Source organism: Microcaecilia unicolor, chromosome 5 (assembly GCF_901765095.1).
Source record: "Microcaecilia unicolor chromosome 5, aMicUni1.1, whole genome shotgun sequence".
NCBI lineage: Eukaryota > Metazoa > Chordata > Amphibia > Gymnophiona > Siphonopidae > Microcaecilia > Microcaecilia unicolor.
In genome coordinates, this window is record NC_044035.1 from 143,844,093 (window position 1) to 143,871,809 (window position 27,717).

The window sequence follows — 27,717 nt, forward strand, 5'->3', positions numbered from 1 at the left end:
ATCATCATCTAATTCTAATCATCATCTAATTCTCTAATTCTAATCATCATCTAATCATCTAATTCTAATCATCATCATCATCATCATCATCATCTAATTCTCTAATTCTAATCATCTAACCATCTAATTCTAATCATCACCTAATTCTCTAATTCTAATCATCATCATCTAATTCTAATCATCATCATCTAATTATAATAATCTAATTATCTAATCATCATCATCATCTAATTCTAATAATCTAATTCTAATCATCATCATCTAATTCTAATCATCATCTAATTCTCTAATTCTAATCATCATCTAATCATCTAATTTCATCATCTGATCATCTAATCATCACCATCTAATCATCTGCATCTAATTCTAATCATCATCATCTAATTCTAATCATCTAATCATCTAATTCTAATCATCATCATCTAACCATCTAATTCTAATCATCATCATCTAATTCTAATCATCTAATCATCTAATTCTAATCATCATCATCTAACCATCTAATTCTAATCATCATCTAATTCTCTAATTCTAATCATCATCATCTAATTCTAATCATCTAATCATATAATTCTAATCATCATCATCTAATCATCGAATTTCATCATCTAATCATCTAATTCTACTAATAATCTAATTCTAATCAAATTCTAATCATCTAATTCTAATCATCTAATTCTAATCTTCATCATCTAATCATCTAATTCTAATCATCATAAAATAATTCTAATCATCATCATCTAATCATCTAATTCTAATCATCATCATCTAATTATAATAATCTAATTAGATAATTATAATTAGATGACGATGATTAGATGATTAAATGAATTAGAATTAGATGATTAGAATTAGAAAGAACCCCACTCTGCCTGCTGTCACTGCTGCATTCTTCAAAATGGCTGCTAAGACTTCAAGCAGTCTCACAAGGTTGCTGCTTTACGACTCAGCAGCCATTTTAAAGAATACAGCAGCGGCATCAAGCAGGAACTAGTAGGGTTCTTTCCTGCCCGGAAGAGGCCATTAGACCACCAGGGTACATTAAAGTAGGTTCGGAAAGGGCACCCTGTGGCTCAGTGGGGTGGGGTGGAGAGGAGATGAGAGGGCATGGCACCCTAAGGCTTAGGGGGGAGGGAGAGCGGAGTCCTCTGAGGCTTGGGGCCCCCCCAAGCAGTCCATATAAATAATTTAAAAAACACATCTTGTCAAAAGGGGGCAGGGCTAGACAAGGAGCTGAGGGTGGGGTATACACAGGGCCCCGCAATAGCTAAGACTGGCCTACCTGTGCTTGTGCTCATGCTCACGTGTGCTGGCTGGGACCTGAGTTAAATGCGTTAACTCTTTTCTGCTGTCACACATCCTCTTCCTGCAGCGGAAACAGGAAGTACATTGCCCAGAGAAGGCAGGATGAGGCAGGAAGAAGGACCTGCGGTGGCAGAAAAGACTTAATGCCGGCCAGCACACCTGAGCAGTAGACAAGACCAATGCAGCATGCCTGCCACTGGAAGCTTTGCCAGTGCAGCAGCAGTGGTGGCCAGTGCTTTTTTGTTTTGTAGGAAAAAAGGTACCAATACTCTTATAGGGCAACCTTAGGGACGGGATCACTATGGCTCCGCCCCTATAGTAGCCACACCCATTGTACCAGCGTGGAGCATATAAAAAAGCATCATTGAAAATATTACACCAGTATAGATGATGAGAACTAACTTGTGATTTTTTTCTGTCCCAACACCCAAAATGACACAAAGTAAATTAGCATACAGCCTAAGAATTAGGAGAACAGTCTTGCCAAATCTGAAACACAATGGACTTCGTTTACTAAACTGCGCTAGCAATTACCCCGCAGCAAATACAATGAAGCCCATAGGAACTGAATGGGCTTTGTTGCATTTGCCACATGGGAATCGCTAGCGCAGCTTAGTAAAAGGAGCCCAATGTGTTATCAAAATCTCAGAACCTAACAAAAAGGTCCCTATTCAGACACTGGCCTTGCAGTCACACATGCAGAACAGAGATAGCCCCTCTTCAAATACAGGCAAAAATTAACCTGAAATCCTAAGAAGCCAGACTCTGCATGCAGCACAATTCCAGGAAAACAGAAAGAAATACATTGCCTCCTGTACAGTGCAAAATAAGACAGCAGATGTTAATTCTTAAATTGCACATATTTCAAACACTAAAATGAAAATAAAATTATTTTTTCTACTTTTGTTTGGTGATTTTGTTTTTCTGATCACGTTAGTCCCAGTCTCTGGTTTTGCTGATCTATATCTGTTCTCTTAATTCCAGTCAAGTCCGCGGAGTGACAGGCAGCGCCTCGCGTCTGCCCTGCTACTAAAAATCTCTTCAACGTCGTTGGGCCTTCCCACATTGAGTCCCGCCCTCCTCTGACGTAACGTCCAATTACCGTGAGGGCGGGTGGGACTCAATGTGGGAAGGCCCGAACGACATTGAAGAGATTTTTAGTAGCAGGGCAGACGCGAGGCGCTGCCTGTAACTCCGGCGCTGCCTGTCACTCCGGCGCTTCGAAATTGTTTTTTTAAAGGCAGTGAGGGTGGTGGGCGGCAGGAGAACGGAGCTGGTAGGTGGGTCGGGGGAGGGACTCAGATGGGAGAAGGGTGTGGGGTGGGGGTTCTCAGGTGGGGGAAGGGTGGGGTGGGGAGGGGTTCTCAAATGGGAAGGAGACTGAGGTGGGGAGGGGGTTCACGGATGGGAGAAGGGGGTGGGGAGGGGGTTCTTGGATGGTTGAAGGGGACTGGGGTTGGGGAGGGGATTCTCGGATGGGAGAAGGGGACGGGTGGGGAGGGGACTGGGGTTCTTGGATGGGAGAAGGGGACTGAGGTGGGGAGGGGGTTCAGGGATGGGAGAAGGGGGTGGGGAGTGGGTTCTTGGATGGTTGAAGGGGATGGGTGGGGAGGGGACTGGGTTTCTTGGATGGGAGAAGGGGACTGGGGAGGGGGTTCTGGGATGGAAGAAGGGGACTGGCACTGGGGTCTGATAAGGGGCAATATGGGAAAATGGGGGCCATGCCTGGGGCTGGTGGGAAAATGGGGCATGCATGGGTCAGGTGGGAGAATGGTTCTGAAAAGGGGGGCCCTAATACAAGGCATGTGGATGAAGGGGGCAGGAACTGGGGGCTGAAAAGGAGGGTAGGTGGGATAAGGGGGCTAGTACTGGGACTGGAGGCTGAAAAGGGGCAGGGGCTGAAACTGGGAACTGGGGGCTGAAAAGGGGACAGGGAGAAGTGGCTGGGGGGCTGAAGCTCAGGACTGGTGGGAGAAAAGGGCTGGGGCTGAAATGGGGGACTGGTGGGATAGTGGGGCTGGAACTTGGGGCTGAAAAAAAGGGGCGGAGAAAGGGGCAGATCCTGGATGGGGGAGCGAGAGGGAGGGCAAACCCTGGATGGATGGGTGAGGGAGGGCAAATGGTGGATTGAAGGGGCAGAGAGAAAGGGCAGACAGTGGATGGAAGGGATAGAAAGGGCAGACAGTGAATGGATGGGGGAGAGAGAGGGCAGACGGGGCAGATGGTGGATGGATCATGGAAGGGGCAGAGATAGAGGGCAGATGTGGATGGAAGGAGCAGGGAGAGAGGGCAGACATTGGATGGAGGAGGCAGCAGAGAGGGCAGACACTGGACGGCAGAGAGAGACCGAAGACAGATGCTGGATGGAAGGAAGACAGTGAAAAGAAGATGAGGAAAGCAGAAACTAGAGACAACAAACTGTAAATAAAATATATATTTTTATTTTTTTGCTTTAGGATAAAGTAGTATTGTAGATGTGTTAATAAATGTTTATAATAGAACATGTAAACAAGGTAATCTTTTTATTGGACTAATTTTAATACATTTTGGCTAACTTTCGGAGAACAAAACCCCCTTCCTCAGGTCAGGATAGGATACTGTAACAGTACTATACTATATTGACCTGAGGAAGGATGTTTTGGCCTCTGAAAGCTAAATCTATTAGTCCAATAAAATGGTATTATTTTATTTTCTATATTTGTTTTATTTCTATTTGTTAATTTGTAAAGTTGTGATTGGTATTTGTTAGTTTTTTTTCAAATTTACATCTGCTGTCTTTACATTTTGCACAGTACTAGGGGACATTTTCTTTTTCTGTGGTGTTGCATTGTATGCAGAGTCTGGCATCTTGGGGGTTCAGTTTAATTTTTGTCTAACTAGAAAGTTTAAATATTACTACTTATTCTATAGTGAATTAGGGCGTATCTGTGTTTGTGAAAAAGACATGGCTTTCAGTTGGCATTGACTGTGCAGGATCGACGATCTGTACTATTCTGTCTGGTTTCATTTTACAATAGGTGAATTGATGTTCTAGTGCTCACTGTAGTGTTTTAAGATGTTTTCCTTTTCTTTGTGTGATTCGTAGAAATGACTGCTTATGGTATGGTAGAATTGCTCTATAGGTCCTGAGTGTTTTGTATTCTCGGCATACCAAGTACTGGATTTTGGAGGGGGGGGGGTGTTAAAAAATGACCGGGAGGGAGGCCTTGGAGCTGGGGGGGGGGGGGGGGGAGAGGGAGGGGGGCCTTGGAGCTGGGGGCTCTAGGGGGGGAAGCCCTGGAGCTGGGGGCCTTGGAGCTAGGAGGGAGTGGTGGCCCGCCCTGGAGCTAGGGTGGGGTCCCATCAAATTGGTCTGTATAGGGCCCTGCACTTGCTAGGACCGGCCCTGCCTAGCAACACCTCTAATGAGAAGTAGGTAGGAAAAAAAAAATGCCCTGTTGAAGGCGGCAGGCCCCCTTTGGAGGCCGGCCCCAGCCTGGGGAAATCTTGCTCTCCCCTGCCGGCGGCCCTGGGTGGAGGTCTGACTGAGACGGTAGTTCCCCTCGGTTAACGTTTTTGTTCTTTTTCTATAGTTTTTATTTCCTGCTTGATTCCAGCAATATTATGGACTAATGAATGATGTTTAGGGGTTTCCCTATCTTTTTCATGCTTGAATGTCATGTTGAAATTCTAAAATAAAAAATAATGCCGTGTCTATCACATGCTAAGGAAATAATCCAGTTATATTTCTGCAAAGCGCTGTGCACCTGCCGCTGGTCTAGAATTAGTACTCCAGGCGCGGACTGCACAGCAGCAGCTTCTCATTAATTCTTCGCTTTGGCATCGTACAGAGGTGTGTACACTGCAGGCGCTTTAGCGCGCCCTGTACAAGGAAAGATAGTATAGCGCTGAGTACAGATATAGCGGTTTCCAAGAGAGAAACGAGTGTTGCCCCTCCCCTTACGGTGGCACTGGGGGATTACATACACGAGCAGCACTCGTAGACTCGAAGGAGTCCCCCTCCCCCCCCGCGCCAGGGAGGCGGCCGCAGCCAGAGGGGGGAGTGTCCCCGGCAAATCTCGCGGTGCTGGGCCGCCCTTCTCCCTCCCCACCCCGGCCCGCGGTGACTGTGCAGTGCACAGAGACGAGAGAGAGAGCTGAGAGAGGGAGGGAAGAACAGCAACAGCAGCAGCCGCCCTGCCCAGACCAGACCCGCCACAGCCTCCTCCTCCTCCTTGCCCCATGCCCGAGCGGATCCCACAGTCCTAACATGGCTACCACCGCAACGTGCACCCGCTTTACCGACGACTACCAGCTCTACGAGGAGCTCGGCAAGTACGGGCCACGGGGAGCGCCAGCGCCGCCGCCGCCGCATAGCCAAGTTCAGTGCCCCGGGGCTGCAGGCATGAGGCACGATCCCCGATCCCCCTCCCTCCCTGGCTGGCTGCATTGCAGTGCCTACACTTTGCATGGGACGATCGGGCACCCGGACTCCGCTTTCCCGATTTAGATCCTGTTTTTTCCCCCGGATTCAGGATGCTGTTCCTCAGTTTCTAATGCGTAGTGGCGGTGGGTGTGAGCGCCCCACCTCTCCGATCGGTGCCGGTAATCCGGGTGGGGAGAGGATGGACGCCCAGCCCGTCTTCCCCTGTACGGCGCCGGAGCAGCAGCAGCTTTGCTCTTCCTCCTTCTCTTCTACCTTCAGGCAACACGTTCTGCCTTTTAAGTGAACTTCTGCACTTGCACTTCCCTGTTTGTGTGCTGCAAACTCCTGCTCGTTGTCGCTGCTCTTATGCTCAATGTAAAACAAACAGTGGGGGGTGATTCTTAATTGTTGATTCCTTCTAAGTGTGTGTATGAAATAATGGTTGTGTCCGTGACCGTCCCTAACTCGCATGTAGCACTTTTTTCTTTCTGCTCATGCCTCAGTTTCACAGCTCTAGTCTGTGTTTTGTTTTTCTTTTGTGCATTAATTCTAGGGGGGCCTTCTCTGTAGTGCGCAGATGTGTGAAGAAGAGCACATCCCAGGAATATGCTGCAAAAATTATCAATACCAAAAAGCTGTCCGCCAGAGGTGAGTGTGCCCAGCGTGGGCCTTCTTATTTTCTCTTCCATAGAATGAAAGGGGAGGGGAACAGCAGAGCTTCAGTAGAATTTTCGTTTAAATTTGGTTGGTCCTTAAAAGTTTTATGGCTTATGACTTGGTCTGCTTTTTTATCCTGCTCATCTTCATCTTTAAAACATCTAATTTCAACTTCTGTGATCTCTTATATTTATCTATGTAGCCTTCAGCACATGCCTCAAGACTTCATCAATTGATGGATCCTCAGGATGAGAAATTCCTGTTGCATAGAATTTGTTTAGGATTGATTATTGAGGCGTCTCTCATTGATTTTCTCCTCCTCTGCAGATGCTGCACCCAAATGTGTTTGTTTTGGTAGTAGCATGACAGGAAAGAACCTCGTTGGTGAGGCAAGGTGTGCTGGTTAGTGGGTACAGTTTCTAGCTCTCAGGTATTCAAAGCATTCTTTATATTCACAGTGTAGCAAGACGCTGCCTTTTGGATCTCCTGTAGTCAGACTTTTTCATCAGTTGAAAACTGGAGTTATTTCTCTTATGGATTGTCTGTCTACATTTTGCTTGTTACTGATTGTATCGCCTGCTTCCTGATGATATTGTGGTTTTGCACACCTCACACTACACAGAAGTTACTTGAGATTAACTCTTAAAACTGTCATTGCATATTTCTCCCTTACTGTGGTTCTGGTTTTCTGTTGCAAAGCCCTTTTTAAAAAAATGTTATTTATTTCTGTGTATGAAGTTGTTTCAAATGATGTATGACAATGCATTTGAATGCAGAGGCAAAGCAGCATTGTACTACCGATGGGGTGGTGGGCTCTTTTTGCTTTCAAAGAGTGTGTGTTTTGGGGGAGGTATATGAATTTGATTGATGTGAAAACTGGGATTTAAAACTTTTTTTCTTCTTAGTTTAATATATATATTGTTTAAGTTAGTGTGTTGAGATTTCGGCATTCGGTTATGAATGCTGGTGGTTTTGTTCTCAGGAAGAACAGTGCAGAGGCAGGGAGTGGGATAAATGGTACAAACGTAAGAAGAATAGCTGTATTGGATCTAGTCCAGTATCCTGCTTCTCCAACAGTGTCACATGTACCAGACAGAAACCAAAATAGTAGTAAGATTCATTCTACTGATTCCAAGAACAAGCTTTCCCCTTGTCTTTCTCAATAGCAGACTATAGACTTTTCCTCCAGGAACTTATCCAAACCTTTTTTTAAACCCAGATACATTAACCGCTGAAACCACATCCTCTGGCAATGAGTTCCAGAGCTTAACTATTCGTTAAGTGAAAAATTATTTAATTCTGTTTGTTTTAAAAGTAGTACCAAGAAACTTCCTCGAGTGTCCCCTAATCTTTGTACTTTTTGAAAGTAAATAATCAGTTTACATGTACCCATTCTACACCACTCAGTATTTTGTAGACCTCTATCATATCCACCCCCTCAGCCATCTTTTTTTCCAAGCTGAAGAATCCTAACTTCTTAAACCTTTCTTCATATGAGAGGAGTTCCATCCCCTTAATCATTTTATTCGCCATTTGAACCTTTTCTAATTCTGCGATACCTTTTTTTAATATATGGCGACTAGAACCGCACACAGTATGCTAGGTATGGTCACACCATGGAGCGATACAGAGGCATTATAATATTCTTTGTCTTATTTTCTATCCCTTTCCAAAAAATTCCTATCATTCTGTTTGCCTTTTTTGTCCACCACCATACACTGGACAGAAGATTTCAGTATATTGTCTACGATGACACCTAGATCTCTTTTCTTCGTTGCTGACTCCTCAGTTGGATCCTAGCATCAAACAGCTATGATTTTGATTATTCTTTCCAATATGCATCACTTTGAATTTGTCCACATTAAATCTCATCTACCATGTGGATGCCAAGTCTTCAAACTTGCAGAGGTCTTCCTGCAATTTTCACAATCCGCATGCATTTTTAACAGCTTTGAATAGTTTTGTGTTGTTTGCAAATTTAATCATCTCGCTCGTTGTTCCCATTTCCAGATCATTAATAAATATGTTAAATAGCGCCAGTCACAGTACAGCTCCCTGGGGCACTCCACTACTTCACCCTCCTCTGCTGAGAGAATTGGCCATTTAACTCTACCCGCTATTTTCTATCCGTGAACCAATTCCTAATCGACAGGAGAACATTGCCTCCTGTCCCATGGGTTTTTAATTTTCTCAGGAGTTGCTCATGAGGTACTTTGTCCCATGCTTTCTGAAAATCTAGATACACTACATCAGCTGGCTCACCTTCATCCACATGTTTGTTCATTCATTCAAAGAAATGAGGCAAATTGAGGGAAGACTTCCCATGGCCGAACCCATGAGTGGAGGAGTGGCCTAGTGGTTAGGGTGGTGGACTTTGGTCCTGGGGAACTGAGGAACTGAGTTTGATTCCCACTTTAGGCACAGGCAGCTCCTTGTGACTCTGGGCAAGTCATTAACCCTCCATTGCCCCATGTAAGCCGCATTGAGCCTGCCATGAGTGGGAAAGCGCGGGGGTACAAATGTAATAAAAATAAATAAATACATAATAACATAACATATGTTGACTCTGTCCCATTAAACCGTATTTTGTCACTGGATTCAGTGATTTAATTCTTTATAATAGTTTCCACTATTTTGTCCAGCACTGATGTCGGGCTTGCTGGTCTGTAATTTCCCAGATTACCCCGGATCCCGTTTTAAAATATTACAATTTCAGGTACTACGAATGAACTTAATGACAAGTTACAGATCTCTTAACAGCAGATCTGGAGTTTCATGTTTGAATTTTTTCAGTACTCTGGGGCGTATACCATCCGGTCCAGGTGATTTACAGCACTTTAATTTGTAGGGTATTTGATTTTCAGGCACTATATAAATGTCAAAATTGAATGCTGGACAGCAGATTACATGATGGTACAAGAAGTGTCTTTTCATGAGGAGCTTTGTAGGCTAACTGAATACCTGCGGCTAAGAATAGTGGAATGATCTGGTCAAGCTTGCTAGGAACATTAGTGGGAGAAGGTGGTGTTATCTGTAGTGTCCATAAGGGAAGAAAAATCAGGTCTAATAAATACTGTAGTAATAGGCCTTTGAATCCTCTGGCCTTTTATTTTCATCGTACTTTAGTCAGTGATGAGATCAAGATGAGGCAGTCTGTGCTGCTTCTGTTGTGTTGTGATATCCAAGGGCCATGGCTGAAGTGTATCCTCAAATATCAGCTTCAGGGGATTTACTTTTCCAACTGGTTAAGGTCTTGTGTGTATGTTTGGGGCAGGAATTTATATAATAGCTTTATGGCAGATTAGCACAGGCCTAATTGACGTGTAGCAGATTGCATTACTAATCAAAATGCAGTAATTCAAATTGGTGTTTCAGCACAATATCCAAAGAAGTGCATTTGGTTTGTTGATGAGAAGTAACTTCTAGTTTGCATCGGTGTAACTTTTCTTACTGCGGTTGAGGTAATTTCTCTACTTTACAAAAATTGTAGCATGAAGGACCCTGTGACCAACCAGCTTATAATCGAAAGTAATCGCCGGCTATTTCCCGACACAAATCGGGATATAGCTGGCGATTTCGCAAAAGCAACGAAAAGCGTATAATTGAAAGCTACTTTTGTGATAGCTTCGCCGCTTTCCCTTTGCCTCGCCGGCGAAAGTTCAAAGGGGTGTGTTGGTGGCGAAGCGAAGGCGGGACATGGGCAGGCTTGGGTGTGGCTACCAGATGGCTGGCTTTCGCGGATAATGGAAAAATAAAACCCGGTGATAAGCAGTATTTCGCCGGGTTTACTTGGTCCTTTTATTTTCATGACCAAGCCTCAAAAAGGTGCCCCAACTGACCACCGGAGGGAATGGGGGATGACCTCCCCTTACTCCCCCAGTGGTCGCCAACCCCCTCCCACACTAAAATTATTAAAATACAAACCTTTTTTGCCAGCCTGTATGCCAGCCTCAAATGTCACACCCAGCACCCTGACAGCAGTATGCAGGTCCCTGGAACAGTTGTTGTTGGTTGCAGTGGACTGCAGAAAGGCAGAGCCAGGCCCATCCCCCCTACCTGTTCCACTTGTGGTGGGTAATGTTCAGCTTTCCCAAACCCCCCAAAACCCACTGTACCCACATGTAGGTGCCCCCCTTCAGCCCTTATGGCCAGGGTAATGGTGCACACTTGTGGGCAGTGGGTTTTGGGGGGGATTTGGGGGACTCAGCACACAAGGGAAGGGTGCTATGCACCTGGAAGCTAATTTGGTTGTTTATAAAAGATGTTTGAAGTGCCCCCTAGGGTGCCCGGTTGGTGTCCTGGCATGTGAGGGGGACCATTGCACTACAAATGCTGGCTCCTGCCACAGCCAAATGCCTTAGATTTCGCCGGGTTTGAGATTGCCGGCATTTTTTTCCATTATCACGGAAAAACAAAACTGGCGATCTCAAACCCGGCGAAATCCAAGGCATTTCGCTGGCCCACACCGTATTATCGAAAAAAAAGATGGCCAGCCATCTTTTTTGAAAATACGGTTCCGGCCAGCTTTTGCGCCGCCGCCAAAATAGATCGCCGGCGACGTTCGATTATTCCCCTCCAAGTGCCCACCTACCCTTCTTGTTACCAGACCACTTGGGAATGACATAACGTGTAATTAAGGGCTATGCAGTGTCTTTCATATTGTGGGCTGACTCCTTAGTGTTAGACTTATTTGTTCCTGTTATAGTGGAAATGAGCAAAAAAGTAGTTGTGCGCTTTCAGATAAATGCAAAATGTTTTCGCAGGTTATGAGACTTTGTCCTCTGCATGTTTCTCTCATGATACATGAGATAGCCAGGAGGCCTGCAGTGCATCCCCCATGACTAAGTCAGGGAGGAGATTGAAGCCACATATAGGACCAAATTCTATCACCGAAAGTTAGGTGCTGTTTTATAGAATACGCTGAGTGCCAGGATCAGCGCCTAACTTCAGATGTGAGGATTTACACCAAGAGGCGTATTTTCAAAGCACTTAGCCTTACAAAGTTTCATAGGTTACTAAGGAACTTTGTTAGGCTAAGTGCTTTGAAAATGAGCCCCCAAGTAAACCCTTGTGTAAATGGTGTAAATTCTTGCATCTAAATTAGGCAGAGATCCCCCTTATTCTATATCAGCACGCATGAATTGTAGGAAAGCCCCTGATCCGCCTATGACCCTCCCATGGCCGTGCCCCCCTTTATGCATGAATCCTGGTGCCTTAAAATGCCTGCATACATTTCAAATAATGCTGATTGATTATTAGCACCCAATTATTTGTATTAATTGGCTCAATCAGTTAAATTGCGGACGCATGTAAATTTGCATGTGCAGTTTTAAGCACCACTTGTAGAATTTTGGCGATAGTGTCCGCTACCTTTTGACATATGGCAGTATTACTGAGATACAGGAAACAACACTGTACTTAATGAAACTGTCCAAACCTTGGCATTGTGCCTGTTTAGGCAGTTCAGGCCTGGTCACCTTTCCTGGTTGTAGTGGTGCAGTTTTTTGGGGGCAAGAAACATGAGACAGAATTGCTCCCCCCCCCCCCCCCCCCCCCAAGCACTGCTTGCTTTTGTTTCTCTGTCTTTCTAAGCTGCATGTGTATGTATTCTGTAAGTAGAACACACCTTGAACGGGGCTGGTCCCTCCCTGTCCTCAGGTGGAACAGGGGGCCCTTGTGCTTCCGTCATGCACACAGATGCACAGGACCTTGCAGTGGCATGGCTTGCTTTGTGTTTGTTTTGGTTGAACTTGCAGGTTTCCCCGCCACTTCTTTTAAGCATCAAGCTTTATCCAGAGCAAAGGCTGGGATCTGGTACCCTTCAAAACTACCCATGATTTTCCCCTCCAGTTTACCCTTTCCTCATCTCACCTAGTCCACACCGGTGCCCTAGGCAATCATGGAGTCTCCACTCAATTGCTAGGTGGTACTGTTGAGCAGTCCTGTGAGATAGCGCTGTTAAAGTGTGGTACGGTTGCTGTGTAAGTTCAGTGTGTCTCTTTTGTGCAGACCTTAGTGTTACTTAGAGTGCCTGGGCAGTGGAAGGGGTTTGTGTTTCCTGTAACTGAAATGACAACCAGAATCTGCCACAATTCCCAGCTTAGGTTTTCCTGCCTTTTCTAGATTGGCCGAAGTCAGGAGCTGGACGCTGCTTCCCTGCCACTGTGCCTGCCTCATCCCTTGGCATTGTAAGATTTCAATGCTTAGCTTCAGCACTGTGGATCTCGCAGGACTGTTCAAGGTTTTAGTACATGGCATTAAAACTCCTGGCAAGTTGAGCTGTGTCTTTACTGACTGAATAGTGCAAGTTGAGCTGAGGGATTTTCAGTGGCCAAGCTTGGGTTTACAGTGTTAGGGCCACATCTTTCTGTGTAGAGGTTAGGGGAACAGCAGTCTGAAGTGGATTAGAAAGCAAATAGCTAGCTGCGTCACTGTGCTGTTGCAGTCTGCCTCAGGAGTATTTATGTTTATGTGGGAATATCAGCGCTGGCCTTTGATATACAGAATAAAGAATTCAAATTTCTAATATTTGTAGCAGAAATTTAGTGAAACCTGGATGGTACTAAAGGCCTCGCATATTCTGCTGGTGTGGAAGGTTTGTAACTTGTGGGTTCTGCTGGTCTGTAATGTGGTCAGGAAATTGTAAAAGGTGGTAAGATAAGATTCTAATATCAGACTTGCACCCTTCAAGAGCAGGATGCTTGCATGCAAACTGGAGGACTCTGAGCTGGGACCGTCTGGGTCATGGTAAAATCATGGAAGTGATTAAAAACTGGCATTGAGGCATCCTTGATGAATGCAAGTACAGGTCAACTCCATATTCACTTTTCTCTGCTCACAAGTGAATTGGTAGAGGAATTGTGTACAAGGAATTTTGTCTTACACTTTTTATTAAAATTTTTTTTTATAATTTTTAACATCAGTTTCGTGCAAGAGTTAAGTTTGCAAATGTATGTGTATAACAGTGCAGTGCAGCTATTACCACATAGTTCACAACTTGAATAATTAAATGTCATTAACTAATCTTTATACATTTGAAATGTTTTGTCTAGTCTGTAAATTTCCCACTTAATTGTCTTATAGCTTTTTAAACAGTTGAAAGGTTTCTAGATTTGTTTCACTTATATTTGTCTAGATATTATGACATTCTCATTTTGTTTAAGATGCAAATTGCCTTTTCTTAAAAATAAGTAACACGACATTGAATGATTTGAGGTAGACATGCTGGGATCCTGTGAAAGGTTTATGGAAGAGAGACTTATAGGGGTGTCAAAATTTTGTGTAAGTGACTTAGGACTCCTAGAGGCATATTTTCAAAGCACTTAGCCTTCCAAAGTTCCATAGAAACCTATGGTACTTTGGAAGGCTAAGTGCTTTGAAAATACGCCTCCTAGTGACCTTCACACGTCTCTCTCCCAGGCTTATGTATTTAATCGGGGATTCAGCATTTTGGAGAGATGGTAAACAAGTAGAAATATAAGAAACAGGTCATAGTGGGGGGGGGGGGGGTCGGGTTTATTGGGGGTTTCTGGAAGGTAGTGTTGAGATGAGCAAAGAACAAAAATATGTGAGGTTTTCGTTTGTAATAGTTTTACCGCATCTTAAAGCGCTGTTACTTGGCATTGTGTACATTGATCTTGTTGATTTGATTCAATAAAACATAATTTCAAATAAGAAAAAAAAAAGAAACAGGTGCTCATCTAGTGAGTTTATCAGGTGTAAAATTTGACACCACAGTTGTTATACTAATAGAGGTGCAGAGTTTTAATTACATATGGCAAAGCACCTATACTTGCAAATCAAATGTCTTCTTAGCTAATAAGGCTGATAACCATTTTTACCAACTTAATCTGCGCCTTCTCATTAGCACAACCCAATAATGCCTTCTGCAAATACGAAAAGAAGTTGAATGGCACAGGTTTGAAACTTGAGGGTAGTAGTGCCAGCCATCAGGGCTTCAACCTTGGCTGTTGTCTGTTTCACACATCTTTCTAACACATTCCAAATTCAGTCATCTTAAGAACAAGTCCACCTTGCTTGTAGAGCATATCTCACATTGGCTTACCTTGTGTTTGGGTCAGAAATGGCCAGACATTACATTTAAATTTCTAAAGGAAACACCTTAATAGGGGAACAGGTTTATGGGTAAATATGATATGGTCTGGGAGAGAAATTAATTTTTTTGTCTCATAAAAGAGCAAGCCGTGCTTATCTCTGAAGTAAGAAATGCTTTTTTCTTTTACTGTTGTTGCTCTTTGCCATTTCTGTGCGCTTGTGCAGCACGGCATAGTGTGTCTCAGAAATGACCTCTCAACTATTTACTGCGAACTGGGCCTAAATAGGCAGCTAGGCCTTTCTGTGGTATTCTGTGGAATGCTGAAAGGTGTATTGGTATGTTGGAAGATATTAGGCGAGTGAAGTTGGAAGAGGGGCATCCTGGGGTGTTGTGGTCCTGTGTAAGTGACTTGGGATGAGGGATGTTCCCTGAAATTTTTATTGACTGCTGCCTGGAGTGTATGGGTGATGGAGAGCTGACGAAAGAGATCAGTTCTGTGCTGCATTTCCAATGTTCAGGCTCGGATACTAGCCTGCACTCACTGGTAGAGAATATGGGGTTACCCCAGGTCACCTCTCACTTTACCCTGTATATTTTATAAAGGGACAAGCGCAGCATGGACAGGATTTCAGCTGCTGGCAGGCCTGCTTGCTTGTGGTTGTGGAAGGTGTAAAGTTACCAGATCTAAACGAGATGGCTGATCTGATTGAGTGCTTAAGGTTAGATTCATAATGCAGGACCACTCATACCCTAGGTTGGACTGGTGCCCTTTTCCCTTCACGGTGGGTTCATTTATCTGCGCCGCACAGTGCTAAGACCCCGGAGTTGTAAAATATTGCTGAGCTTCCTGCTTCAGAAATATTGTTGCAAGCATCCCCTATCTGTAGTACCTCATAGTGTTTGGCTTTGTTTCTCCAGTTGTGGATGGGTGTTTTCAGTGTTCTTGACACCCTTGACAATATTTGTATTTCAGGATCTCTGCTGTGAATGATCAATGAGACATATCTGATTTAAGAAGCAAGCTGGTTTATTTGTGTTTTTTTTTTTTCTAACCTCAATTAGCAGATCAGGTATAGTGATGTTATGGAACTGTTGGCGTGTGCATACATCCTAGTCTGGGCATATTCTCAACCCCTCTTTCTATAGAGCTGAAGCATGAGCTAAATCCTAAATGCAAATATTTGCAACACTTTTTCCCTCTTCCTCCTCTCCCTCCACCCCTGACAAACACAAGGCCATCTGTTTTGAAAGTATTGATAGCTTCAGACTTGTACACATGACTGTTCATTGGGGGTGGGGGAAAGGTACTGGAAATGCAAGGGGAGAGTTGAGAAGGGTGCTGGTGTGGTATTGGAGGTGCTGCTGTCTGTAGGGGGTATGAAAATACCAGGAATCTTTATCCTCTTTCATTGATGATTTAGGAAGTTGCCCATTGTAACACTTTACTCTCTCTTACTGTTGTGTTGGATAAACACAGCTAACACACTTTTCACCTCTGCAAATTTACTGCTGATCACACTGTGACAATTAGCTCTTTATCTTTTAATTACTTTCATCCTGACTGGTAAAAAGAGAGAACTTCCATTCCCTGCTCTTTAGTAGCTGTCCTATGGTCCTGGCCTTGCTCTTTGGCAGGGCACCTCATATTGCTTTTTATCAATGATCTTCAGAAGGTTGCCAGATGTTACTTGATCCTAGAGCTTTCCTATTAGTCAGACACAGCAGAAAATTCAGAGGCGTTTGAACCTCCAGGGATCTGACGTGGCATTAAGATTCAAGGACAAGATAGAGCAAGGGCATTCTGTATCTGGTGGACAGGACTGCAGTTCTGCAGTACTTACTATAGCTGATCCATAGAAGGCATTTACACAAGCACCTCTAGGTCCCTGTGTCAAAGGCCTTCAAGCCTGTCTGTAGTTGGAGGTGCAACCTGCTAGCAGGCTTTGCTTTGAGGCCCTTCCTCCCCTCTCCACCAGATTTCTGCCCTGATCCCCACCATGTCTAGCCCTGATCATTCTGTGATAGATCAAATCTCATTCCCATAGCACTGTGCTGCTTATCCAGGAGCAGAAAAGTCTAATGGCCTCAAGCTTTTTTTCATATTTTGAAGCAATCCTTGAAGCTTGAAATGATGATGGGGGAAGATTGGGTGAGCTAATTGGTCCTTATCTGCAAGCCAGAATTTGGTTCTGTATGTGTTGTTAATTTGCACTGGTAATCTGTTCAGTTGTGGCATATTTCAGGGTCTTACTTTTTCACCATGTATCTTTGTGGTTACAGTCACCCTGCTATCTCTCTGGTGTTCAGCACACAGGGTGTTCACAGCTACTTATTTAGCATTGCAATAGTCACATAGCATACTGATTAGTGTGGAGACAGCATGACACTCAATAATAATAAAAGAAAAGAAAGCTTAGAACAAAAATACACAAAAGGCAATTTTCAAAAGCAATTCTGTGCATAATACTATTTTTTATGTGCCAAAATGGGCATATGAAAATGTATCCAATACATAAGCACGTATGCATATATGGCTTTGTGGAGATGGCCCCAGGGTTGAGTATTATAATTTTGGATTTCAAAGGAAGCATGTACTTAAGGATGTTTTGTGTTAATTTTGTATTGATAGACATTTATTTTGATGGTATATTGTAAACTTGATACAAAAGAAATAACGAAAGAAAATCTTGCAAAACTCAAGGAAATTTAGGGAATGATATCCCATAAAAATAGAGGATCCAAAGAAAATCCTCTGAGCAGGAAAGAAGTAAAAAAGAATACGTTAAGGCTATTCCGGTGTCAACAAATTATGCTCATTCTTAAGAAGACCACCACCTCCAAAAGCTTCAACTGCTCCATTTTGTTAAAAAAAAAAAGAAAAAAGCCAGTAACTAAGATGGATCAGAGAAAATATGTGAAGCAGTGGCGTAGCCAGACCTGAGATTTTGGGTAGGCCCAGAGCTAATATGGGTGGGCATGCACTGTCTATATGAGTAGTGTCTCTTGGGATCCTACAAAATAATGCCTTAGAATTCATTTGATGATGGTTTTCTAAGTAGTCTGCCCAACAGCTGCCCTGCATCAGTATAACCACATACCTACTTAATGGAAAAATTGATATTTTTAAATATAATTACATTATCCCACAATCTCTCTACTGCAAAATGCTATACACAAACTTGTGCAAAAACTCACTCATACCCTTACTAAACCATAACAGCACTAATTCCAAGGACAGGATGAGCTACAACCTTATGCTTGAAAAGGCAGAACTGTAATTACACTAGGCTCTAAAACACCAATACACTACCTTGTGAAAAAAAAAAAAAGCAAAACAAAAAGGGCTGCAAATACTACACGCTAGAGAATACTGCACCTTGATTACACATGAAAAACACATGACACAACAGACATGACACAATGAACTAGAAATCAAAAAATGAAGGCAAAATACTGAACTGGAAAGTTAACTCAAGAAGTCAGACTCAGCATGCAGCAATACCAGAAAAATTGAAACTTACATGCAAAATATCACAGATGCACATTTCAAAAATCTGACATAATCCAATTAATAAATTCTGAATAAAATACTTTTTTCTACCTTTGTTGTCCGATCTATTCACTTTGGTCCCAGTGTCTTCTGTTTTATGCAGTGTCTTCTTTCCATTTGATATTTTTTTTCTCACCATGTCCACCATCCTCCTGTGTCCTTATGTGTCCTGTCTACCATCTGTAGCCCTGTCCCTATCCTTCCCCGAGTTTCAGTATCTGCCCTCAACGTGTTCCAAACCAGCCCTTAAACTCAGCAGTTTTCCCTCCATCCATGTCCAGCATTTCTCCTCACTCCCCTCCATCCATGTGCATCTACTTCCTGTCTTCCCTCCCCTCCATCCATGCGCATCTACTTCCTCTGTCTTCCCTCCCCTCCATCCATGTCCAGCATTTCTCCTCTCTCCCTTCCCCTCCATCCATGTGCATTTCCTTCCTTTATCTTTCCTTTCCTCCATCCTTGTACAACATTTTTCCTCTCTTTCCTGCCCTCCACTCCATCCATGTCCAGCATTTCTGCTCTCTTCCCTCCCCTCCATCCATGCGCATCTCCTTCCTGACTTTTCTCCCCTCCCTCCATCCATCTGTCCAGCAACTCTCCATTCTCCCCTGCCATCTCCTCCATCCACCCATATCCAGCAAATGTCCTCTGTCCCCTGCATGTTCAGCAATTCGCCTCTCTCCCCTGCCCTCCCCTCCATCCATCCATCCATCCATACCCAGCAAATTTCCTCTCTCCCCTTTCCCCTCCATCCATCCATGTCCAGCAATTCTCCTCCTTCCCCTGCCCTCTGCTCCGTCCAGCAACTCTCCATTCTCCCCTGCCCCTCCTCCATCCATCTCCAGCAAATTTCCTCTCTCTCCTTTCCCCTCCATCCATCCGCAGCAATTCTCCTCCTTCTCCTGCCCTCCGCTCCATCCAGCAACTCTCCATTCTCCCCTGCCCCTCCTCCATCCATCTCCAGCAAATTTCCTCTCTCCCCTTTCCCCTCCATCCATCCCCAGCAATTCTCCTCTCTCCCCTTTCCCCTCCATCCATCCCCAGCAATTCTCCTCCTCCATCCATCTCCAGCAAATTTCCTTTCTCCCCTATCCCCTCCATCAATCCCTGTTGTCCAGCAATTCTCCTCCCTCCCCTGCCCATCCTGTTTCTGCCCATCCCCCTTCTGACCAGCGTCTCCCCCCCTCCCCCTTCGCAGCATCTCCCAGCCACCTGTAAGGACAACGTGGATGAAGCAGCTGACAGGTTTGCTTGCTGTTTGCACTCCCGAAGTTGCAGTGGTAGGAAAAGCAACAAGGAGGTAGGTTCGACTCTGTCCTTCGCTTCCCTGCCCTCTCAGAGTCCCGCCTGCCCGAAAGGAAATGACGTCAGAGGAAGGCGGGACGCAGAGGGCAAGCAGGGAAGCGAATGACGGAGCAGTCAACCTGCCTCCTTGTTGCTTTTACTACCGAAGCGCTGCCCGCCCGTTCATCGCTGCGACTTCGAGTAAAAAAAGTCGCCATTCCAGTCGTCGTCATTTGGGTGGGCCTGAGCTGAGATTGGGTGGGCCTGGGCCCATCCAGGCCCACCCGTAGCTACGCCCCTGATGTGAAGACTTCTAAACTCAAATTTTTATTTTTCCCTAAGGTCAGATCTGGTCTGAAAGCCAACAACTGCTTCCTCCTTTCCTGGGTGCTTTTGTGTACATCTGGAAAAATTCTTAACTTAGAACGTAGAAATACATCATTCTGATGGTGAAAGTAGAAGCTCATGACAGAATCTTTATCTTGGGCGAAAACAAAAGGTATCAACTAAGCTGGCCTTTAAACGTATCCAGGGGATTCCAGTAGACCAGTTAAATCCAAGCTATCACTGGAGAAGTCCCCTGCTTTTCCTTTCTCTGCAGGTTTCTTGTTCTGTTTCCCAGAAGACGCATAATGGATCTTTAAGTGACAGTCTAAGGGTTTGTGGGAAATTCAGTAACCGGAAATAGAGATGCCTAGTGTTGTTCTCCAATATTTTCCAGTTTCCTTTGTACTTACATCTTATCCACCACCAGTGCCGACTGAACCTCTTTCAGGGTTTTCATTCCCTTCAGTAAATCCATATCCTTTGAGAAGTAATTTAGAAATCCAACAGGTTGGGTTTTAGAAATGTTTTTGAGAAGCAAATTGAATGAATGATAGCAGACTTGGTGTAATGATGTCACTGCTGACCATATTAAGTCCAGTAGATGACTGTAGGTTTGTTCAGTGGAGGAACAGACAACAGTGCCATGGCTACCCCATTTCCTAAATTTCCTGATGCGTCCTCACCTAGCACCTCTGATAGTTATTGCTCTAACACTGGGACTTTAATGGTATCTCAACAGCACCAATCTCTTCTATCTTCTCTTTTTTTGGTTTCAACAGTTTTTATTAATGAAGCACAAAAAAATGGCGTTTACAGAATGTAAATGTCTCTACAATCAATTAACACACACCAAGTACAGAAATTGTACGATATTACTCATCTCCATTAATCTTTTAACTTTATCCCCCCCCCCCTTTGTACTACTAACTGACATTTAATCAACAAGATCTTTTAACAGCAATTTCCCAACAACCCTTTCCCCCCCATCTTTCCCTTCTACCAATTGACACCATATGTTCAAATGCTTTGATCCCCAAAATATAACCACCTTCAGGTGTCAGCTTTACATTCACAAAGCCTTGAATTAAGATCAAACCCTAATGTGTGAATTTACTCCCCTCCGCAAGAGAGCAGGGGGCCTGTGGTCTGATGGCCCTCCTACCCCTCCCCGAAAGATGTCTGTACCATACTGGGGAAGGGCTAATATAACTCCAAATAGACTTCCCCCCCCTACTACCCCCCCCTCCTAAACCCTCCCTCCCCCCCGCCTTGGTCTGCTCTACTGTTCTTTCCAATTCCTAAAAGGTGGTAGGAAAAGGACACTATTCCCATTTAGTTTCCATTAGTTGCCGAGGGAAGCTTGGACAATGCTCCAAGTTTATTAATAATATGACTCCTCGTCCTATGGGACAAGGTGTTAATATATCCTTCCCAGGTAAGGAAAAAATTGCTTTGTGTCTGAAGGTTAAGCAGAGAGTCCTGGAGCTCCATCATAAGTAAGTCATGTAAGTGATTCCTCCATTGCCAAAAAGAGGGGTTCAGTTCTTGTGTCCAGTTAACAAGTATGCACTTCATGCCCACCAAAAAAGCCTTATGGGCCATTACATTCTGGTATCTCGTACCCCCCTCCACTGGAGCGTGACAACCCAACAGAATACTCATAGGCTGCTGATTAACCGTTTTCCCTCCTATCCTTTCTAAATATTTAACTATCCTGGTCCAGAAAGCTGTTATAGCTGAGCACTTCCAGAAAGCATGGTAGAAGTTATTGTCTGACGCACCACAGCGTCTACATTGGGCTGATTCTATATATCCCATCTGACACAGTCGAGACTGAGAGGTGTATGCCCTGTATATCACTCTGACCTGGCATTCTCGAAGGTTTGCGTTTTGCGTCCATTTCAGGACTCCTCTCCAACCCTTCAACAAATCTCCCGGGGTGATCCTTCTTTGTATGTCTGCTGTCCACTTTGCTGCCACTCGTGTGAGATCTCCCTGTGGCCTAGCCAGTAACAGCCTTTTGTGTAATATGGATATCGAAATAGGATCCTCTGATATCATCTTGAATAAATCCCCCATCTTAGTGGTCAGATCAACACCAAGTGCAGCTCGGGGGAGTGAAGCTATATAATGTCTAAGCTGTTCGTATGCAAAACATACCCCCCAATCTGCTACGTCTAGGTTTAATTCGGCCATTGTTTTAAGATTACCACTGGGCTCCAACCAATAGTGTATAAGTACATTATCCCCTTCTCCCCAGGATCTCAATATAGAATTTTCATCCCCTGGGCGAAACGCCTCATTCCCTTGGAGGGGTAGTAATCTACTACATCTAGGATCGAAGGACCACAGCCTAGCCAGGCCCTGCCATATGGCTTTTAAGGGCCACACCAATACACTAGTCCGCAACCTTGCAGGCAGGTCCATCAATGCCCCATGTAAGACATACATCAGGTTTAAGGGGCTACACCTCGCTTTTTTTCTATCTTCTCTTTTAATGTCTTCCTGGGTCAACATTCCTCCTGCCAAGGCCAAAATGTCACCTACCTCCAAGTCTCACAATGTTTCTAGGTCAGGAACTTGAGCTTCTGGCAGCAGAATTGGGCCATTAGGACTCGGCGATTCATCATAGCCCAAAGGCCTTTGTATAGCTCACCCCTGTGGGAACGTTCTGTGCCTGAGAATAGCTGACAAAGCCCTGAATAGAAAGTAATTCTGACCCTGGCGAACGAGTTGAAGCAGGCAGGGGACCTCAACTCTTCACTTTTTCTCATCAGCATCCCAGAATTAATGAAACAAAGCCAACGGGAAAGTAAGTTAAGGCAAAATATCTGAGCTAAGAGGCTGCCTGGTTGGCCATCTTGGATCCCTTCTCATGCTTGTTTTTTCATAGAATTATTTTAATTTATTTTAGCTTTGTGGGTGCACTTAATTCCTATATTATGTTCCCCATCTAGTCCTGTGTTATAAGAAGGTTATATACATTTATTTAAATAAATGAAAAGTACGTGCACAAATCTGAGAGAGTCCATTCACATCAATTTCTGAAAGGAAATTTCTTTTCCTTTTGAAAATCAACTGGAAACGTGCCTGCAGACTTTACAGTCATGCATTTTGTTTGAAAGTTGCCCCTAATGCAAGCAGAAGAGGAAAAATGCCTAAAATCAGCAGAAAGGTAACTCGTCCCCTGATATTCAAAGCTATTTAACTGGCCAGATACGGCCACTGACCGGTTAAATAGCATATTGGCAACTAACTGCTAATATTCCGCAGCAGATAACCGGTTATCTGTGCTGAATATTGCCAGTTAGCGCCTAGCGCATAACCATCTGTATCGTGTGACTTATCCAGTTAGGCGCCAATATTCAGTGCCTAACTGGATAAGTTTAGTGGTCAGATAGGACAGCAGATAGCTGTCTTATCTTTAACTGCTAAAAAGTTAACCGGTTAGTGCTGAATATCAGAATAGCTAGTTAACTTTATAGTCGTGAACGCCCCCTCTCCCCGGCATTGAATATGCGGGTTTAACGCTGGTGGCAGACAGCAGAGGCGTTGTCCGCCTCTGGCTGAATTTTGGGCCCTCGGCCAGAATTGTCCCAGATATCCAAATTGGATGCATGCTTTAGTGAAGAGCTGGGGCCATGCTTTCATTAGTGTTCTAAAAGAGTTCATTTTGGAGACAATGGTCCCTATGCAATGCATTCCATTGAATGGGCATAGCCCAAGATGGGCTTTTATTACAAGTAATAGTGAGCTGAACCTCTTTAGGGGTGGATTATGTCGACATAGCATGCCTGAAACTTGGATCTCAACAGATGAGCAGGAGATGAAACAACAAGAAAGACTGCAAACAAAGGTAGGGCTCAAATGTTAAGCTCCGAATGCCAAGTAACTGATTGCCAAGGCAAGTGTTTTTATACTGGGTAAATATGTTCTTTACAGCCTTGACTGGTCATATGTGCAGCTGACTTTTTAAAGTGTAAACCTTGTACAAAGAATTGGAGCGGTCCAATCAAGACAGAGTCAACTGCATGTAAATGTAACCCTTTTAATATTAGCTGGTTGCCAGAAGGACCTGCATCATGTGAATTACACACAACTACTGTTGTATGAAGGGTGAAAGACAATTTAGGACAGTGGATATCCTTAACTATGAATAAGAGCGATTTGCATACAAGAGGTAGGTATGCAAATCTCTCATACATGTTCATTAACAATATCCTGAAACCCTGTTTTGTTTGCAGTTGAGGACTGGGAGTGAATACCGAGGATTTAGGGTGTTCTGCCTGGCTTGCCAAGGAGATCTTTCATGTATAAGAGGAGGCAGTAACAGTGCATCCGTCTTCCTTTGATGTCATGGAATGTCTTCTGCTGCTGACTGAGAGAAGAATTGGCAGCTATAGTCACTACTTTTGTGGGATGGTCAGGAGAGCTCATCCGTCTAGTGCTGGGTGCCAAAGGCTGTCGGAGTATATCAGTGGTGTGCATTTTAAAACTCATAGGCTGGCCATCTTTTCCTGGAGTTCCTGTGAAGAAACATGGGTAACCCAAGAGTGGCAAAATGACTCCTTGGATGGGCTGGGGTACAGGGGGATGGCATAAGTCATTTGAGTTTCTTATTTAGGTCACTTGTGGAGGGTTCTAGTTTCATACTGCTAATGTCCTTTCACTGTATGTTGCAACTATACTGCTGTGGTAATGTTTGAACTTTTGTATTTGACTGCTTGTGACAATAAATAAAAATAATTTAAAAGAAAAAAAACCCTCACGAGCTGAGCCTGTGACCAGTATGTGCAAATCCAGTACTCGTATATTCAGACTGACCGTACAGTATCTGATTAACTGGCAGCCCTTGTCATTTTTGGTCGGGTCCCTTTCGACAGTAAAAATTTCAGGGTTATAGTTAATGTGACAGTTGTCTTTAATTGCTGTTGGTTTTTATGTGATATGACACTATAGTGTTCGCTGCAGCCCTCCAATCTGTATTCTAAGTTCAGTTTCCATGGCCTCCCACAGATCGATCCAGAGACTTGTGGGTTGTATCCCTCTACCAGCAGGTGGAGATAGAGAGAACCTCCGAGGTTTGCTATATGTGGACCTGTGCAGCCAGCTGAACTTCAGTATTCTCTCTATCTAGCAGGTGGAGGAACATCTCTGTGCAGCTCAGGTTTGATCTGGCTACTGGTGGGTGTCCTTTGGGCCTAGTTTAGCACAGACAGGGGTTGTTTGCAGCTTGTGGTACACCTGGTGGTGCCAGGTCCCTCCCGGTCTCCCCCTACCTTTCCTCCATCGCCCAGGGCTGTTGGCCTAATTGGGTGTTTCCTTTCTCTCCTGACTATAAAAAAAAACTGGTAAGAGACTTTGTTTTTGTTTAATCATGCGGAGGAACTAGACGTTCTGCCGAGTCAGTTTTGGGGCAGGCGTTTGTGGAGCATGTCAGTGCCTTCTGAGGTGGATAAGCGCTGCTGCTTGTGTGGGGGCCAGAGAGCAGCATCGAGGGAGTGTGAGTCCTGTCGCCGTTAGCCCACAGCGGGTGCTCAGCGCGATGGGGGTTCCCCTCAGGCATCCGGTGAGTCGGAAGCACAGGGGTTAGTTTCAGCGGTTTCCTTGGGGCAGTTAGTGCAGTGCATGTTGGCAGGCACCATTTTTTCCTCTCAGGTGCGACCCGCTCCGCACGTGGTGGTTGATAGACAAGAGGCGCAGCGCGCTTCTGTGGCACAGGCTCCGATGTAGGGAAGTGATGTACAGGAGCAGGGGAGTCCCTTGCAGTTCCTTTTTCCCCTGATTTTGTTTTATTAATGCACAATGCCTTTCTTTTGAATAAGTCAGGACTTTCTCTTCAGGCAGCCCCGTCTCTTCCTCAGCAAACTTCGGTTGCTGCAACCTCTGTCTTTCCTGCCAAAACATCCCCGGGTGGAGATTTTGGATCCCGAGGAGCTATCTGACACAGATGGCCCGGTTTTGTCTCCGGGCTGTCCCTCGGAATCTTTGGATTTGGCAGATGAGGTCACCCTGGCCTCTGAGGAGGGGGATGATGCGACGGCTGGCCGCCTTTTTCGCAGGGAAGAGCTTCCCTCCCTGATAGTTAGGGCTTTTGAGGTTTTGGCCATTTCTCCCCCGATTCGTCAGGGGGTAAAGGTCCGGTGCCCTCTATTATGTCTGGCACCAAATGCCCACCTCGTTCCTTTCATGTGCATGAGGCCATGAAGATCCTTATTTCGGCGCAGTGGGATACGTCGGACAGTGGGTTTAAGGTTGCTTAGAGCTATGTCGCATCTTTACGCGCTACCTGCTCCTGACTTAGACTTGCTGAAGGTCGCTACGGTGGATTCCTTAATCACAGCAGTCACTAAGAAAACCACGCTCCCTGTGGAGGGTGGCACAGTGCTCAAGGACCCTCAGGATCGTAAATTGGAGACTTGCTTGAAGCTGTCCTTGAAGTAGCGGCCCTTTCCCTGCAGGCCTCAGTTTGTGGCTCCTATGCGGCGTGGGCATGCTTATCGTGGGTACAGAAAGCCTCCTCTCCGGAAGATCTCGTGGCTGTTTTGCTGGCTTTGAAGTCTGGTTTAGCCTTCCTTGCAAATCTTCTTTATGATCTTTTGAGGGCTTCGGTGAAGGAGGTTTCCCTAGCGGTCACCGCGTGTCGCTGGCTGTGGTTGTTGCATTGGGCTGCAGACATGGCCTCTAAGTCACATTTAGCAAGGCTTCCTTTTGGGGGAAAGCTTTTGTTTGGGACAGACTAGGAACAGATTGTGAAGGACCTCGGTGATTCTAAGGGCCAGCGCCTCCCGGAGGACAGGTCCAAGTTTGTACGACCAGCGGGACCTAGACCTAAGTTTAGGGATACATGGCGTTACCGTCCAGGTCGTGGGGCCTCTTTTCAGAGAGCAAGGTCTTCTCAGAGGCCTCAGCCCTTTCGAGGTGACAGGCGGGCCTTCCTTTCCTGTAACAGAAACCAGCCCGCAGCCAGGTTCGCCCAATGATGGGGCCCTGGTCCATATCCAGCTGGTTATTGGGGGCAGACTGTCCCTATTCCTGGTGGAGTGGACCAGAGTAACATCCGACAAATGGGTCTTGGAGGTTATCAGAGACAGCTACAAGGTAGAATTGGCTCGTCTGATAGTAGACTCTTTTCTGGAATCTTCTTGCAAATGTCCCGCCAAGGTGCGGGCTGTTCGACACACCCTCCTCAACTTTCAATGGCTGGGTGCCGTCCAGCCTGTACCCCCAGCAGAAAGAGGGTGCGGTTCATACTCCATTTATTTTGTGGTGCCAAAAAAGGGCGGTTCTTGGTGACCCATTGTAGATCTCAAGTGGGTTAACGGGTCCTTACGGGTTTGGCTTTTCCCGCATGGAAACCCTCCGATCAGTGATTGCAGCAGTACAGCCAGGGGAGTTTTTGACCGCTCTTGATCTCAGAGGCCTATTTACATTCCAATCTGGCCTCCCCACAGGCGCTTTCTTCGCTTTGCAGTGCTCGGTCGTCATTTTCAATTCAAAGCGATGCCCTTTGGCCTAGCCACAGCGCCTCGGACCTTTTCCAAGTGGCAGCCTATTTCAGGAAGGAAGGGATTCAGGTCCATCCCTATCTAGATGACTGGCTTGTGTGGGCGTCTTCTTTCAAGGAGACTCAACGGGCAACCGACAAAGTGGTTTGGTTGCTTCAGTCGCTTGGTTGAATGATCAGCTTCCCGAAGTGCAGCCTAGCACCTTCCCAAATACTGGAATACTTGGGGGTGTGCTTCCATACAGGGATAGTTTCTCTTCCTTCAGCTCGAGCACAGCGGTTACAGGCTTAGTTACGAGCGCTGTTTCAAACTCTGAACATGCGGGCTTGGGACAAGTTCTAGGTTCCATGGCCTCCACCTTGGATGTGGTAAAGTGGGCCAGAGCTCACATGCGCCCCCTCCAATGGCACCTTCTGAGCCATTGGTCTCCGCTCTTGGAGGATTACGAGGTTCGAGTGCCATGTTCAGCCCATCTTCACACAATCATGCACTGGTGGTTCATTCAAAAGAATCTGGTGTTGGGCTTTCCTCTGGCAACCCCGGACTGGAAGATAGTGACCACGGATGTGTCACTGTGTGGCTGGGGGGCTGATTGCCTGCAACAGACGGCCCAGGGCATTTGGAG

The 27,717-nt window shown here is 45.2% G+C and overlaps 1 protein-coding gene across 8 annotated transcripts in view; it reads left to right on the forward strand.

The window, feature by feature from the left end:
* Window positions 1–5,375: 5,375 nt before the first annotated feature.
* The window catches only part of CAMK2G (calcium/calmodulin dependent protein kinase II gamma), a 563,068-nt gene continuing 540,726 nt past the window's right edge, over window positions 5,376–27,717 (forward strand). For 2 of the 8 annotated variants that reach the window (XM_030203383.1, XM_030203382.1), the window contains exons 1-2: window positions 5,376–5,619; window positions 6,264–6,358. In XM_030203383.1, the coding sequence (XP_030059243.1) occupies window positions 5,555–5,619; window positions 6,264–6,358 (160 nt within the window). In that variant the 5' untranslated portion in view covers window positions 5,376–5,554. The remainder of the gene's footprint in view (window positions 5,620–6,263; window positions 6,359–27,717) is intronic. The other 6 variants (XM_030203385.1, XM_030203384.1, XM_030203386.1 and 3 more) reach the window with 4 other exon arrangements.